The following is a 17,641-nucleotide window of genomic DNA, read 5'->3' as shown; positions in this document are numbered from 1 at the left end:
AAAAGCTTTTACTTATTGGAGTTTAATCCAAAGGCAAGAACAAAGCATTTGCATGTATGCTGTTCTCTGAACAAGCCCTTCATCTTTACAAGCAACATACATTTGGAAATTAGAAATCAAAGTGAGGTTAGCTACAGGGGAAGTCCCTGGGGTCCAAGCACACAGTTCACCATGCTATATTTAGGCTAGGAGGCTCTAATACTGATCTCTACTACTGTTTGACTGTATTAAGTGCATCATCTTTCATTGCAAACATTGGTTTTAACTCTACAGTTTCTTGTTGACCTCTTTGCTGATAGAATTTATTTCAATAATCAGCACTTTCTTTGTCTTTACACAGCAATACAGCTGGAAGGCAGTGCATTCTCAATTATGACTGCATGTACCATGATGGGTTGCACGTTACCAGATGTAGTCTGGATGTTTCTTCTGACAAAGGAAAGCTCTTTTTCTCTCAGTTGGCTTAGGAAAACAGGAGGCTGGAATTTGGGCGTAGTTAGGGAAGCAGAAGAAGATGCTTTGGCCCAAAGATGCCCCAGAGCTTTAGCTCAGTTTGCCACAGAATTTGCCTTGTATCAGGAGAGCTCCAGGCAGTGTCGAGTATGTTAACTGTAGTTAAAACCATGAGCGTTCAAGCAGCAAAACATGTGCTAAATGCAATCATAATTGTGTGTAGACAAAACAGGAGCTCTAAGTTGAAGCGATGGGTTTTTAAAAACACCACTTCAATTTAGGGCCCTTTAAACCCCCAGGTCATGCACACACTGACTTACCTCCCTCTCCGGTGGCAGGGAGGGGAGGGTGAGCTGCCGGGGGGCGCAGTGGTCCCTGGGCTGCAGGAAGGGGCTGGTGCTTCCCTCCACACCAGTGGCAGCCCCCTCCAGGCAGCACCTGGCTCGGGCGGTCCCAGGGGTGCTGCAGCTGCGGAGGGAAGCACCGGGCTCCCGTGCAGCTCAGGCTCGCTGCTTTTCTCGTGTGGAGCCTGCTTTCCCAGGCTGCTGCAGAGCCCCTGAGCTCTGCTCCAAGGCTATAGGGGAAGCAAACTAAAATTCCTCCGAGGAAAGTTTGCTGCGCCCCAAGTCATTTAAGGTGCATTACGCTGCCGAATTTCCCACAGTGGCTGGAATTAATGAGCAACACGCAGCTGACGCGTGCAAACACTGGCACCATTAAAGCGCTGCAGAAGCATTTAGCCTGTTTTAAAGTGTCATGCACACATGCCTGTTTTTCACCTACACATGGCCATAGAGTCACAAACACAGGACATTTCTGGCAAGGAGTATCTCTGGTTGATATTACCTAACTTGCGTTGAGCTAATGCCCGACTGCTCTGCAGAGGCGGCTCACGCGGGTGCTGGGGCCGCAACACACTGGAGCCCGTTCCAGATTCCAGTGTGGTGCCAGGTTTCTGCAGCACACCGCAGTGCACTGGGGTCTTTGCGGGGCTCAACACTTAGGACATGTTTTATTTAGATCATAGTAAGCATTACTGTGTGATGCTCAGAAAACTTTCTAACTCGTAGTAGCACCGGTGACATGTAGGGGGTGCATGTGGGTGCATGTGCCCCCCCGCCAAGCGTAGCGGTGCATCCCCTACTTAACCCCCTACAACACTGTTGTTTCCACTTGCTGAGAAATTTTGGCTTCACGAAAGAAACAAAAAAAAGGACAAAGAGACATTTTTCTGGCATCCTTAACCCTGTGCCTCCCGGTGCTGAATGTGTCTGTAAAACTCCCCAGGAGACTTTTTAAACAGTGTTAGAAAGGAACATTCTGCATAGAGATACGGCAAAGAACAAATTTAGTTCAAACACCCGCACACCCACCAGCTTGAAGGGGACCAATGAATGCACCTGCAGGGATAAGATGAAAAACCAGAGCACTTTGCAAAGTTGCAATAAGTTAAATTCTAGGTGAAAAGCTGTCAGTCATCTTGAGTTTGAAAGGCTTTGAGATGGCAGCAACCATTTCTTATCCACAACTCCAACAAAGCTCAGGCAATAGCAACATCCACGTCAGCTTCCTCATGAAACCACTAATAAATATCTGCTCTGTTTCTGAATGACCAACTGAAGGAGAAAGAGTGTAGCTCAGTCTTCATGTCTGTTTGATCCTTGGCTTGTTTTGCTAGTCTCCTTGATTGGATTAAAACACATGGCTTGAAATAACAGATTCTGCAACTAATTTCAAACCCCCCTATTCCTGCCAATTGTTACTTTAACCTAGTTTTTGTAGTGCGATTATGAGCTCCTTTAAATTTCTCTATACAAGAAAACACGATCTAAGTGTTGCACACTGCAATTTTTCATTCTACAAAACAGCTGTACTCCACTAAATCAATACCGGGGGCGCCCTTGCAGAATTTCAAATGTTTTCAGTAAAATTTTCTCAGTGGTAAATCTGTCTGTCAAGAATTTTTTAATCCAAAATGGTCATTACATGCTATTTTGCCAAATCCTTTCATGAGCCCCTTAGTGCTGTCACCTGCGTCAATTAAAAGAAGCTGTTGGAAAATCAGGAGCCGTTCATACTTGTAAATATCTAGAAACACGTACTTCTTTTACTGCTGTTAAAATAAATGTCATTTACATAAGAATTAGTAATTGGTTGTAAAGATCACTGCTTTTGAATGTAGGTAGATTAGAATCCTGAAACCCGTGAGATTGTGGTATGACACTTTTATAGCACTGGGTAGGGATTAAATCACAATACACTGATTTGACGTGCTGGTTATATTTGTTGAAATTATAAATGAATGTATGAGATGGTGATTCTAACATATGAATTCCTTAAAAGAATGAAGTTAAATATTTGTCATTGCTATCCAGTATAGCCTTCTTTTGAATTTCTAGGGAAAGGAAGATGCACTTTTGAGGCTTTAAAACATTTTTTTACTAATAAATTTCTCTTCCCTTTCAGTATGCATGAATGCCCTTTGAGTGCCTAATGGGAACTCATGCAATGTATTGATTGCCATTTACAATGCTTTTATAAACTGAGCAAGCAAAACATGTCAAAGGTTTCTGACCAGAACCAAGCTGCTCAAACTATTATTATTTCTTGGGTTGCTAATAGTTTAGAGGAATAACTCTTACACAGCAACTCACTATGAGTTAAAATGGTGAATATGGTCTGGTGTGAAAATATCTGAAAATGTGCCAGATTGCTATAGCCATTACATGAATATCAAACTGACAGTATTCGGCATGTGAGTTTGGAAGAGAAATTTTGCAGTTAGCTTTAATGTACAAAGCTTGGATACTGCCTATCAGGAGACATTGCAATGGTTGGGGAAAAAAGCCAGCACCACAAAATAGGTCAGTGGCTGGAATCTACCCAGGTCTGAAGTGGCTGCAAGTCATTACCATCTGTTCATGTGAAATGAGGCTTTGGTTTCAGTCCAGTTCTTCGTGTCCACATTATAAAAAGATACCTGCAAAAGGACCATGGACTGAAAGGCCCTTGAGTGAGCAATAAACACCTCTGGCTCTTAAAAAGTAGCTAAGACATGGGACACATGAAGCTTGCTTGTGCTGTATCCATTACATGGAGAACTAGAAGCCTTTTTTCCCAGTCCTGTTAATATCCCACCATTCGCCTGCCAGTAACATTCACTAAAAAAGGTATCTGAGAGAGGTGTTTAGAGAACAGTTGACTTTGGGTCTTATCCATTGCATAAATGGGTCTCAACAGACTGTTTCCTCCCTGGAACAGTGCTGTCAACTCAGATAAGTTCCTCTCTCTCAGGTCGTGTTTTTAATGTGAATCTTACCTACTTTGCCCACTGCTGGTGTGGCTCACAAAGCAGTAAACGGTGATGTCGATAAGGTGAAATACAGCACACATACTATTATATTATGTTACAGAGGGAGGATAATGCCTCTGGCCAACATCCATACTCACTCTTAGTGGGGTTGGAGAGATGGTGAGGAACGTGCTATGCAGCAGTAGTGGAGACAAAGTGAATATATTTTTCTAGAAGTTGGCAGTTATGAATTGCAGAGTTCTTTAGGAATAGTTTCGAGTTATAGCCATCATTATCATTGTGTTAGATAGATAATAAAGATTATACAATGAAATATTTATGGGAACACATGCTTTTAATCTAAGGTATCAGTTTTTGCCCATCTCAAATCAACTGAAGAAGACTCTAATTACAACAATTCCTTGCTATGTCATTACATTCAAATTAACTACTCTCCAGAAGTTAATACAACTGAAATGATGTAGAGCTCCCCTAGAATGAAAAATGTAGACAGGCACTGGTTAGTGCCAATAATATTACATATAATTGCAACTGGAAGAGACCAGTCTCTACCTGCCTTGTTAAAATAAAGCAGGATTTCCTGTTCATTCCCACGGTCAGCAGAGCTCTGCTCTCTTCCTATTTCCATATTGATTTTAAGACCATTCTTCTTTAGTACCTCAGTTCCCCTCAGCACCAGGAGAGAGTCACAGAATGGTTGAAAACTATTGAAAGCAAAGATTTTGTATGCTTACTAGACTTTGTAGCCTCTCAAAAGAAATACCAGCCCTTTTGATCTCGCTCTAAGGACAGATTCCTATGCTATATCAGACAATTCAGGAAATGAAGAAACACCTCCAAATGATTCCTGTTTTCTGTACTCATGGATGCAAGATATACAGAAGCAGATTTTTTCCCCCTAAGAAAATAAGAGGTCTACAAGTAGGGCCAGGGACTTCTAATAACACTTTGCTAGCTTTTCTGCTGCAACTGCACTGGATGCTACCTGTTTATGTACTTTTGGCAATACAAATTATATGGTATATATAATTTTCCTTATGTCTATTATGTGTGTGTGCATGCATGCATGTACGTGCATATACAACATCGTTGATGCTCCCATCGATTGTAGAGCCAGGTGATAAATATTTACCATGCATCATAATTGAGCTCCGCTCGCAATACTTCTGCTTAGCCTGCACTGTAATACTGAAACCCTCTGAGCAGCTGTAAAGAGCCATCAGGTTTTTATCTGTCAGAAAAAGTAAGTTTTCCTTCTCCCATTTCCCTTAGTTTTACACTTTCCCAGGATGCATCCAGCAGAATGACAGCTTTGCTATGCAGTAATATCACAGGTTTAATGTCTACTACCTCTCAGTAATGCAGAGCTAGAGTTGGGAGTTTTCCAAAGGGCCCTAGCATATGCATTCCTTCCTGGAAGGTGAGTAAGGGATTTTAAAATCTTCACATTTTTAGGTATAGAAAATATGTTTTAGGTCATATTTAGACAGCTTTTTGGCTCCTATTGAGCTCTCTGTTGCTCAGCTCATGATGAAGGAACTTGACTTTGCAAGTAGAAGGAGAAAAAAGAGCCCCAATGAATAGTTTACAAATGCTCTAAAATATTCTTAACACTGTTTCTGTACAAGGGGTGGTGCACACAGAATACGCACTGCTGTGTTGTTTTGGAAAGGGTTCATGCTTACCCATTTAAAATGACATGTGTAATTCCCGGCTTCATCATTACCAGACCACACCATCATCTGTACATGGACAAATTCATTCATCTCCCTGTCTTCTTCTGTGTTTACTAGGCTGCTCCTACAGCTCTAATTCAAAAGAGGATACCTAATGTGTTGACACTTGACTACCCAGGATACCCTACAACTACCCAATAAATGAGACAAGTAATACCTATATGAAGACAGACTTCTTCAGGTTAGTTATCACCAACAGTGTCGCTGTTTCCCACTGAATATGCCAACAATTATTCTTACAGGATTATGGGAATTGGAACTGGAAAAATGATCCAGTCTCCAAAATTCCTCTGATCATAGACAACAGTGAATACAGTGCTTAAACAGTCCACAAGCTAGGCTTCTAGTACATGGAGCTACCATAGATTTAATACTTTTGGAGATGAAACCAGAGCTGAAAAAAACTACCAATGAGTTCAATGGACTTACAGTAGTGGAAGATCTTATTCTTGATTTCCAGTTTGAATAGATTTTTCCCAGTTAAAAATCCTGACATTATTCTGTATCACAGCCAATCCACACTCCTGTCCCCCAAAAGCCATACTCTTATTAAATACAAACCACTAAAAGTCCTGAACAGTGCTGCAATTATACTTGCAGTTTGCAGTTCATCACATAAAACTAGCAATTAATTTATTCTTCCCATCTTCCTTTTTAATTTTGGTAAATAGATACCAAAACTGGCAGCTCTAGTTATTTAATGGATCCTAGCAATATTCTTGTCTCTTGTACAAAAAGGCATAGTCATTGCTCCAAGGGCCTTACATTTTAATTGTTCTGTTGGCAATTATACCACTGCCCCACAAACTGACCTTCTGGAGTTGATTAGTTAAACTCTTTTTGCAAGACTGGATATTTGGAGATGCAGATATCTGCCTCAGTACTGAAATGGCCCTGATCACTAGACATTTTGAGGCAAAGTTTTGACTTGACTTGCTGAAACTCTGAATTTCCAAGGCACACAATATTTTTTTTTAACTTTTGAAACCATTTTCATTCCAGTTGGGGAGGAAAACAAATAATTTTCAAATATCCTCTTCAAATGAAAATTCTGAAATGTGAGAAATACTTGTTTTGTAAGCTCGGGGGGTAATTTTGTAGCTCAAAAATTTGGTTGTGAATATTATCCTAATGTATTTTCTTCTTGATTTTTAAGGCATTTTCATATCCTTTCACATGAGATCATGTTATGAAGGAATGTAAATATATATATGAAAATTTAAACCTACCCACTAAAACCAAATCCTAAATGAAAATTAGGAATATTCTCAAATGAGAATTTCAAAACAATTTTTGTTTCAGAAAACTTTTTTTTTGCCATGGCACCTTTTACTAAAAGCGACAGGGTTTTGAAACATATGAGTTTGGCGAATCTAATATTTTAGGATCCCACCCTGAAAAAGAAAATTGAAGACAAGGTATAACCAGCAGAAGAAAAGGTACAACCAGCATTAACTCTGATAACCACGATGACTTCACTGGAGTTATGACCATGAGAAAAGTTGAGCATACATGTGAGTGCCTATATCAGGACATTATTTTTGAGACATTTAGTATTTAGGAAAGCAGTAATAAACCTTTAAACCACACAACTTACTCTAAAAAATTCTTTGGTTGAGCCTGAATCCAAAGTCCCATAGGCTATTTCAGTTTGCTTAGCAAGATCTTCTGCGCTTTCTATGGGAGAGACCATCCTTTCCACAGTTAGGAAGGCAGCAAGATTAGCAGTGTAGGAAGAGATAATGATGAGGGTGAAGAACCACCAGACTCCTCCAACAATTCGCCCTGAGAGAGATCTACAAAGAAACAAACATGGTCAAAATTACCCATTTTTTTGTTTTTCTTATAGAAAAGAAGTGCGATTTTTTTTTTTTTCACGAAAGCTTCCTAAACCTTGCCTGTAAAGTTCACACAAACACAACCCTTTTTGTGCACAAACCCCCATATTTGCACTTTTCCATGTAAATACAAAAAGGACAAGTATAAGCCGATCAGTGACATTCTTGTTCAGATATTACTGTATTTAATTGCATACCACACGCAGCCCTTGCCCAAAAAGTCAGCCCTCCAAAACTGCGGTGTATGGCTTAAGTGGTGAAGCTGATTCCTTCACTGCAATAGAAGTAGAAGCATGAAGACGCTGTTGCAAAATGGCTCCAGCTTCCCTCTCAACAAGGAAGCAGGAAGGGTATAGTCCAGCGGTAACCCTTTCACCGCCACTCTCAGCGTGCTGGCTGAATGGGAAGCTAGCAGTCATTTTGCAACACAGCTTCTCTATGAAAAAAGCCTGTTTTAGGCCACGACTCTGGAAAAATCTTTTCCCCTACATTCTGACTTCAAAAAACAAGATTTGCAGGAGATGTGAGGTACCTGAGAAAATATGGTACTTAAGATATTACTTGAGCACACTCCCAGGAAAATAAGTAGAGCACAGGGGCTGTAAGGGCACATCCTGAAAAGACTTAGTCTATGATGTCCATAGAATTACTAACTTCAGACATTACATATATTCACAAGGCATGCCTGATTCTGCGATTAAATACACATGGGCTTATTTGCTCATGGTTATAGGCACGCATACAAATTTTATAGCCATGGCTTTAAAAACTCCACTGTTGTCATTTTGGCTGTAAATGATTTTTTTTTTAAAATGAGGCCTGAAGTTGACAGAGAAAAGTCTCAGCCTTCAAGGAAAGAATGATGGGGATCGCAAATGCTTTAGTGCACTTCTTACTTGGTCCTTCCAAAATACACTTGGCCATCTTATCCCAAGGAAGGCATGGCCAAGAAGAGGGACAGAGTGCTTAGCTAGATAACAGGAAGGGAAGCACATAGCTCTTGTGTAAGATGCACAGGAATTTATTTCTGAGCAAGAGTAGAGGACATCAATGTAGAGATTACTGCCAGGAATATCCTGTGTATGGATTTCAAGGAGCCTCAAACAAGCGCTTCCATTTCAAAAGGCAGCCAGGCTTGGCAGAAGAAAGCCAACGCTGTGAATTAGTGGGGCCAGTAATACGTCTCTTCTACCACTTCACCCACAGAAACAGAAGACTAGCAAACACCGAAAACTTTCTCCATTCATCCATCCCTGACATATTCCTTGGAAGATGAGCAGTAAGTAGGGGACAAAAAAATTCCCAGGCTATTAAGAAAAATGCTATGCTGGCTGATTAGAGCAATGCATGGAGTCAATTCAACTTCCCACTGAGGCCTGCCCAAGAGGAGAGACTCCAGGGAGCAGCAGGAGGTCTAATCAGCAGGGCAGCTCCAGAACCCCTTGCTAGAGAGGTCTTTTGCCAGCAGACTTTTGGCTTCAGTGGCAGACTAGCCTTTTCCCTTGATTAGTTCAGATCGCTGCAGTACATTAGTATCAGCACCTCTCGAGGATTGCCTAGCTTGAAAGAAACTGATATTTCTTGCTGGATCTGTCCCTAAACTGTGAAATTAGGCAACAAGCAAATAGGAATGTAATATATTCATTAAAATCTACATTTGCCAAACAAGAATTATCAACAGGTTGCTCTTGTCAGGGCCCAGTAGGAATTCGAATGAGACTGAATCATACACATTGACATGAGGAGACATTCTAGTGCATTTTATGTTAATTAAATTTGCATATCTAAAACCCATTGTTCCAAATCAGGCATAGTTTTATTTAATAATCTGCAGCTTCAGCACTGCCATTGCTGCCTACACCGCTAGCGGAGCACAGAGGACAGCAGAAACAATTCTTTTATTTCATTTTTTTTTTGAAATATGATAGACAAAGGCTGAAGAAATAAGATAAAATCATTGTCACCAGACAATGGGAGGGTTCCTCTTTTGAGCTGCTTTGCAGGTAGTTTTACCGCCTGCACAATAGGCCCCAAAAGCTTATTGGAAGCTCATTGCCCTATTCTTTGCTCATGCCGAACTCCAATTTTAGGGCAAGATGTTGAGTACTGGGGAGCTGCTCCTGCCATCCGTGGAAGCCGGTGGGGAGCGATTACGGATCTACTTCAAGTTATGCACAAACAGGGACATTCAGACCAGGAACACTGCACCAAAATGTTAACTAATCGTTTTCCCCCAACTTTCACTTGCTTCAGTGGAAGGATTCATTCTCAAAAATGTTAAGTCCACAATCCTAGATGAACAATGGGAATGTTCATGAATAATACTGAGAAACTGAGCCCCATTTGATGTAATTGGAGCAGATTTTACCCTAGGAAGAGTGCATTCGCCATACATTGAGGAACGAGTATGTATGGTTTTTAATTAGCTTGTGTAAATCTTTGGGGTTTAATACAGTTTGTCAAAATTGTGTTATCTTCTAGTTTGAAAATTAAACTGGGTTATATGTGAAACAGGGAACTTCACCTGCCCCAACAACTTTAATTTTGGCATTTCCAAAGCTTTGAATACTTTGCTTTGCAACCATTATGTCTTCTTCACATTACTTTTTTTGTATTTCATTTTTATAAATAACTGCAGAAAGACTCTGTAACATATCTAAGGAGTCTTTCTTCCCAGCTCCATGAAGTAGAAAGCGTAGTTTTTTTGAGCAAAGAGCAAGGAAAAAAGTGAAACCTTAAAGTTGCTTCATGTTTTTTTAAGATAATGAAATAAAACTCCTTAAAAATACGTATTTGTATACATTTGGACTATATCACCTATGCAAGAGAATGTGCCAACTTCAACAGGGTGAGAAAACAATTAGAGCAGATCAGGTTTGTAGCAGACACATTAGGCTTGCCCTAGAAATAGAGAAAATGGGGAAGATTTAGCTGATTGTTGGTTTCTTCCGGTCCTGAATGCCATGCCTTGCGTAAGCAGTGCATACTGGGTGTCCTTCCAACAAGGAAAAAATGACATTCTTTGTGGCAGGGTCCTGACTCCCCACCTCAGAAACATGGATGGCTTATAATCTACCAGTCGGTACTCAGTGAGAGTTGGCCTGAGCAATAAATAATTTAAAAAGCTATCAGTGATGTGAAAGAGGAGGTAAGGGGTCTGGGAGCCACACTGTTCAGCTCCAGAGATGAAGTACTGCCTCTTTGTCCATGAGGAAGCGGTGACTACCATGGTATAAGCAAAGGCAGACACAAGTCCTCACTTTCGTGGACTGCACTTGCTTCTTTAATGCAAACTCCCATACAAGACACACAACCAATAGACACTATCAAGCACTATCTCTAAGGAGAATCGTATCGCCTGACTTTTCAAATGCCATGTCTCTTTCTGTGGAGTAGACCTGCACAGCTGTTCCTTCTTTCAGGGGTCCGGACAGAAAGATGCACTGTGGAACGAAGATCAGACTACCTTAAAATCACTAGCTCAAGAGATGAAAAAACGTGGTCGGTTGGCTACTGAAAAGCCAGGTTTAAAAGTAAGCTATACCAATGTAAAGCCAATGTTTAGAATAGCTCAAAGAAAGTCTCTCAAGATATTCCTCAGGGACACAGAGCAAACATCTGTTGGGGATGCCAGAGAAAGAGTGAAGCCCTATGTGGCTAAAGGAAGTTAAAGACTTGGGTGCAGGTTAGCAACAGTGCTGCCCTACATGCAACACAGAAAATGTATCTGTGGGAAGTTGTAGAGCTGAGATCTCATGTGAAGGAAGCTGATGACTTCAAAACCTGCCAGCCCCCTGCGACTAGAAACTACAGCGTAGGTAAGGTGAGCCTGCTGAGTGGCACGAGGCTGATCCACATGTGATGGTTCTGCATCCCTAAACCTTTTTAGTCAACCTTTAGGTAAGAAGAACAAGGAAAGGAGCTTTTTTAGACATGGAGGCAAATCTGATGGCACACATTTGAGGAGAGGATGTACTATGGATTCATTCCCCAAGTCTATTCCCTTAGAAAGGGGTCAGTGTGCTCAGTAGCTACCCAACCCTGCTGTGGGACAGATGGGCTACTGTACTGAAAACCCCGCAGGCTACCAGAAAGGAAGAGAGGCAACAACAACGAGACCACCAGCCCATGCGATAGCAAAACATTCACCCAGCACTGCACATTTGCGCAGTGCTTGACGCACAGAGAAAAGGTAGTGTGTGCTATCTATACAAAGAACAACATTCAAGGAGAGCCTGGGCTTTACTACGGTAATCATGAGATGAAAGAAGATGGGTCGCTTGAAGAGGTGGGCTTTCCTGAAGGACCTGAAGCCTAGGAGAGGGTTCTCCATGGATGAGGAGCAGTTCGGCAGTCCAAGAACCCATTTCTGCTGAACCTGGAGTAAGTTTCCATTTGCTCTAAAAGATTAGATCATTTTTCAAGAAAGCTGGATGCAACCAGAGAGCGGCTTCTGCCAGAGTACTCCAAGGAGAATAAGTAAAACACGCATGACTCTGATGAGGAGAGAGAGAGAAAAAAACACCCATTCCTTTTTTGCAGTGCCCTGTGTTATAACCAGTGACAAGGACAGGATAGAGACAAAAAAATTCCACTGAAGAAAATAAAGATGAAGCGTGGAAGTGCAGTCCCATCGGACAAAACCTAGGACAGAGCAGAGCAGGGTCTGATAGCCTCATCATTTAGAAAACAACCTTTACCTCCCCTCTCAGCCTGCTGGGGCTTAGTAGAAAAACTCTGAATTTAAATCAGGCTGATCATACAAGAATAGTTGCACTTTTTGTATGAGGGAGCCACTTAACTCTTTGTCCAATACTCAGAAAATAATGACAGAAAAACCAACCACAACTTCAAACGCAAGCATCGATTGTTCTGGGCAGGTCAGGCCTGTATATGGTACACAGCACTGCTTTTTAAAAAGGGTCCATTTCCAAAACGCAAACAGCTTTGATGTTTTATCAAAGCCCATGCTTTTCTGAAGTGGATGCTCTCTCAATGAGACAGCACGCTGTACAGCATTAATTTTAAACAAACCATGGTATTAGCTAACACATGGAGATTGAGCCAGTGAATGGCAGTGGTTGCAATAGAGTACTCAGGTGGTGCTTTCAAATGGAAGGGTGCATACCTTGAGAGGAAGCATGAAGTGAAATGAGAGCAAATTAGGAACAAGAGAAAAACAAAGCATTATTTTGTACAATTCACATGCGTCTAGCAGAACTTTAAGACTGGCACATAAATACTTAACTTTAGTCAACATAGTCTGAATTTTCCCTTTATACTACAAAGTGTTTGTTGTTATTTATAACACATAATAAAAATTTGGTTTTGCAGACAAATCCATTATAATTGGCCTCGTAATGACCATTTATCATCTAATAATACTGAACTTCTTTTGGGCAGAATCTGAATCTCTACCATCCCCTTTTCTTCCAAACACACACATAATTTGCCACACACAAAGCTTCAAGCCAACTTCTGCCCTTGTATCACCAGCAAGCCCTCTGTCTGGACAGAGCTGCCTGGGGTGTACATTTGTGCAGGACTTGGCCACGTGACCCTAACCTCAATTGTCAAGTTTGAACACAATAATTGTATATAAAGGTCTAGCTTGAAATATCCCATTCTCTCACCATAGGAACTAACAGTGGGGCTTTCCAGTGCACGTGGGTACGAAACTCTCATTAGTGCTTCTGAAAATCCCACTAAATGTCATTCCTATTGCCTTTAATAGGAGTCACTTGGATCTTAAACTAAGAGAATAAGGCCTTAGAACGCTACAGCCTTAAACTCCCAGACTCATGTGACACTTTTTAATAAACACCTTTCTTTTATGTCAACAGTTGATTACTCTATCAGTCTAGGAATGGTGCATCCTGGACTGGGTGACCTGGCAACCCTACAGTTCTTTGATTCATTCATCTGCATGCGTAAAGAGCAAAGGAAAAGGCATCGTCTCAGCTTGGAAGGAAATTATTTTGCTCAAACTGAGTTATACATTTGATTGTGTTTGGAGCTCCTTTTTATTTCTTGTACGTAGCCTCTCTTTCAAGAAACCAAGGAAATCTATGTTTGATCCACCAAGACGCACCATGATTCTGACTACCTTAGCAGACTATGTTGAAAACATCATATTCTTTTGACAGCAGACCAAAATCGTGGGTTTCATAGATGGGTGGACTCTATGCTATATGATTCCAGTTAGATGACTCCTATTAAATACGGAGAGGAGAGTATAGGGATATATCCTCTGGAATATCCATTCAAAATACTCACCCAGTATAGATCTAACTAGCCATTAGATGTCACAGTTGTTCCACACAAAGGCAGCTGAAAGAGCCTTTATCAGGAAGTACAAAAGTGATCTCTCCAGACTGCTTGTTGGCATCTCTCTAAAAGTGTTGTACACTCTCACACAAGAAATGTATACAGACAAAACTCACAATGGAGGAACAAACCCCTTTTAATGGCAATATAATAATATGAAACATTCAATATAATCAAAGCACTATGAATGATGTAACCCTCTTAAAAAAGTATGGATTCAAAATGGAATGCTTGGGAATCATCTTTTTGTAGGGAAAATAAACTAGACATTAAATCAACTAAAATCAACTGAGCCCTCAAAGTAACAGTGTTTCTGGAATTTAAAATGAAAGTTATTAAATTTTTCTTTTTGATGAAAAAAGTCATGCAGCTGTCTAGCCATGTGTTTGTTACCTTTGTGGATAACAAATTAACTGAACAATGTCTTCAAATGAGCTGTCATGTATTGAATTGACAGTTTTTGCTGGACATACATAATAAATAGATTTACTTCCTAAGTCTTTCTGAGGCACCTATAACTGTAGTGTTGACAAAAAATAAAATATGTTCCATCATTATGCAAAATACTGAAGGCTGACTATGTCAAAGAAACACATGAGAGCTTAACAAAAATCCTATGCACTTCTATTTACTGTCAATAAACAGGTCGAGTGGAAACAGTGTAATGCCTGCAGCTTTCCATGTGATGTCTCAATGCTTATTTCCCGGTCTTTTGAATTGGGCAAACCCATGGTCAACAGCAATTTAAATGCTATCACTGTTAGTCATTTTTGGCAGCAAGCAAAAAGGCATAGTTTCATTACAAATTTGGAGATTAAGGCACAAACATAGTATATAGACATGAGGAATAGGCTAAAAGCTATGGCTATAGAGTGAGAAAGCATACCAGGACATTTACCCATTGAACAGATTCCTCGATAAAATTAATGTGTGCACATACTTAGGAAAATGTGCTTTGTGTGTCTATTTCTGCTATTTTTTTTTTTGGAGAAAGGTAATATTGGGCACTTGTACATGTGTGTTAATACGTTTTTCCTAATGTGCATTAAATTGAGTACCTCCAGCATGGGGTACTAAATAAATGTGCATTAGGCTGCACTAACGCACAGTAGCACAAGTGTGCCTTTTTTAGGTAATGTGTAATTCACAGTAGCCTATTCTACTGTGCATTACTGTATTGGCATGGTTTTTTTACATGCTACTTTAACACACAGTAGAATAGGCTGCTGTGCATTAAAACACACGTGTAAACGCACCCATTAAAATCAACTGTTTTTTTAACTGTTAAAATGCACACATTACAAGCACTGAAAAATAACAGGACCTCTCCAGCATCTCTGCATGCCTTGGATTCTCACTGAAATGAATAGGACATCTGGGTCCACAGGAATGAAAGCTCAGCACCCGTACTAGATTATAACAGGTGAAATTCAGGGTCTTTGCAGTCCATGGGAGTCTTACCTCTGACTTAAATACGGCCATGCTTTCACCCATAATTTCTATTATTCTATAGATTATGAAAGTCTGGTATTTTTTCAAAGACTTTGATACTGTCTTCTTATTGAGAAAGGCACAAAAATCACCTGGCTATATCTGGTTTGAACATGAGCACTTATTAAGAAAATATTTGGCTGTTGCAAGCAACTTCACAGCTCCTTTAACAAAGTTGTTAATAAAGTCCATATGGCTTATGTTAAATCAAGATGTATTTTTTATAATTAAAGAAACTATACACTAAACTAAAAAATATAATTCTATACAATACCAGTTAAGACTCCTTAGAGTAAAATTGCTTGGATTTACTGTTCATCACAGACGTTTTCTAACAATGTATCTGTAGAAATATTTTATCGGGATATTTAAAGAAAACATTTGAAGTATACATTGTTCAATCAGAATTTCACCACTCTGCAATGGCTCTCATGTTTTTTCTTAAAGAAAGTAATAAATTTCTACGGTCTTAAGATCAATGTTGTGAAATAAATTAGAGCTAACATTGAATAGGGTTTACTGATGCCTTATTCAGAAAGACTGTTTCCATGAATAAAAAAAGCAATTTTATAAAAACTGGCAACACTTACTAGAAGGCCACCTTGACTATGAAAACAAGGACACCAGACTAGACTAGATTTCCATAATGATACATAAACAGTACAATACAGAAACAATTCTTAGAGGGCCACATACGGAGAAATGAACATATGAAACACGATGGTAAACAAATTAGTAACGGAGGAAAGGATGGTGCAACAGAAACAAAAAATAAAAAGATAAGGTACAAAGGAAACTGAAAAGGTTAGCATAAGCTATGGTTGGCATGGAGGTGTTTTAAAGTGCTGTTGCATGTGGTTTTTGAAGGAATCAATTCTTATTTTGCAAAGCAGAATAAATATGTTATATGCACCAAGCAGATGACCGTAAAATGAGATATGCAGCAAAAACACGGTAGCCCTCCAAGCATTGCAGAAAATGTAAAACCCTATGCATTTTACAGTCTCAACATGGTGTATATAAGTTTTTGTAGAAATGCATGAATGGCATTAAAAGCAAAGCCACTCACACACTAGGTGAATGTCGGCAAGCATAGCGGCTTGATGGTGAAGAGCTTAGCATTGGATGAAATGTTAAACAAAAAATTTGGAATTAGAAAAGTTGAAAAAATAACATATATGCACCATGGCATCAGCAAATGACCATAAAATGCAAAAAGGTGATGGAGTGATATGGAACAAACCTTGGAGAAATATCGCATCCTTGCTGCATAAAGGCACCCAGGGAAAACCAAAGGCTGTTAAATATTCCAAACTCATTTGGAGGGTCAGGAGGGTTCTGAGGGTCACGTGGCTCTTCATTGTTGTCTTCCAAATGCCATTCATAAGGACTGAATCTGCTGACTAGGAAAAGAACTACGCTGACTCCAATATAAGCAAAGACTATACACATCCAAATTTCATAAGCCAAAGGATCCAGAAAGGAGAATACTCCAGGCTTAGATTTCTGAGGCTTCTTGATCATGATGGAGATGCCCAGGCTCATAAAAGGCTTTGAAAAGTCTATGACTTCTTCTCGTACAAGTGTTATGGTGAGTGGGGCAACGGCTATATCTGCTCTCTGAAAAGACAGAACATATTGAGATGAGTTACATAGCAGTCACACATATTTGCAATCTGCAGTCTCAAACCAGATCACATAATAAAGGAGAAGAAGAACCAATATGCTAAAAGTCTTTGCAAATTGCCTATACTTTGCTGTTGTTAAAATGACTTAATTTTCCATCACCGACAAAATATTATGTATACCTCTCTCCGAGGGGTCCAGTAAGGAGGGACGCTTCTATCTTATGCACATTTGTTTTTCTATGCAATTAAGATGGGTGAAGGATAAACACAATAATTTGGACAATGAAATTATAGCTATTTCTACACTTCCTGCAAATAAGGAGGTCTATGTAATACGATCTTAATATAATCTTCACAGAGAATGTACATTAAGGTCTAGAGCAGCCCTAAACTGTCTTTAAACTAAAATCAAAACCTGTGATTCAAGGGAATGATTTGGTGGATTGAAATCTCACGGAGATTATTTTGATGAGGGCCTTTTTGATCCCCTTTCTCTTCCACAAGTTGTGTGATGATATTTTCTTGTGTTTCAGGCGAGGATGATATTAACAATAACAGGATGTGGGTGATCCACTGATGTTCACTTTGTCACAGGCTTAAGTGTATTGCTGGTCACTAGTACCCGTCTTTACACACAAGTCCATCACTTATGGTATCTAGCTGGTATGATTTATAGCTGCAGTAACCTGAATGCCTCTAAGTGCAGGTGGGTTAGTAAAAGACCTGCAAGAAAAAGGACTGGGCCTTTTAAAAAAGTAGTTAAACCCCACAGGTTTTGAGAATTTATGTTGCATTTTTCTTAAAAAGGCTACTTGGCAACATATACTTATTTTTAACCTTTGGTATCATTTCAAG

The 17,641-nt window shown here is 39.9% G+C and overlaps 1 protein-coding gene across 6 annotated transcripts in view; it reads right to left on the bottom strand.

The window, feature by feature from the left end:
* Positions 1-17,641, bottom strand: part of GRIA3 (glutamate ionotropic receptor AMPA type subunit 3) — a 222,216-nt gene that overhangs the window by 46,168 nt on the left and 158,407 nt on the right. For all 6 annotated transcript variants that reach the window (XR_016443972.1, XR_016443973.1, XR_016443974.1 and 3 more), the window contains exons 11-12: positions 16,402-16,778; positions 7,100-7,298 (exon numbers count right to left, since the gene is read on the bottom strand). Coding sequence is in view for 3 of the 6 variants with exons in the window: in XM_090061112.1 (XP_089917238.1) it covers positions 7,100-7,298; positions 16,402-16,778 (576 nt within the window). In the remaining 3 variants the exon portion in view is untranslated. The remainder of the gene's footprint in view (positions 1-7,099; positions 7,299-16,401; positions 16,779-17,641) is intronic.

Source organism: Crocodylus siamensis, chromosome 8 (genome assembly GCF_052110815.1).
Source record: "Crocodylus siamensis isolate JL-2025a chromosome 8, ASM5211081v1, whole genome shotgun sequence".
NCBI lineage: Eukaryota > Metazoa > Chordata > Crocodylia > Crocodylidae > Crocodylus > Crocodylus siamensis.
The sequence above is the reverse complement of the archived record's forward strand: the minus strand, read 5'-3'. Positions and strand labels throughout refer to the sequence as shown.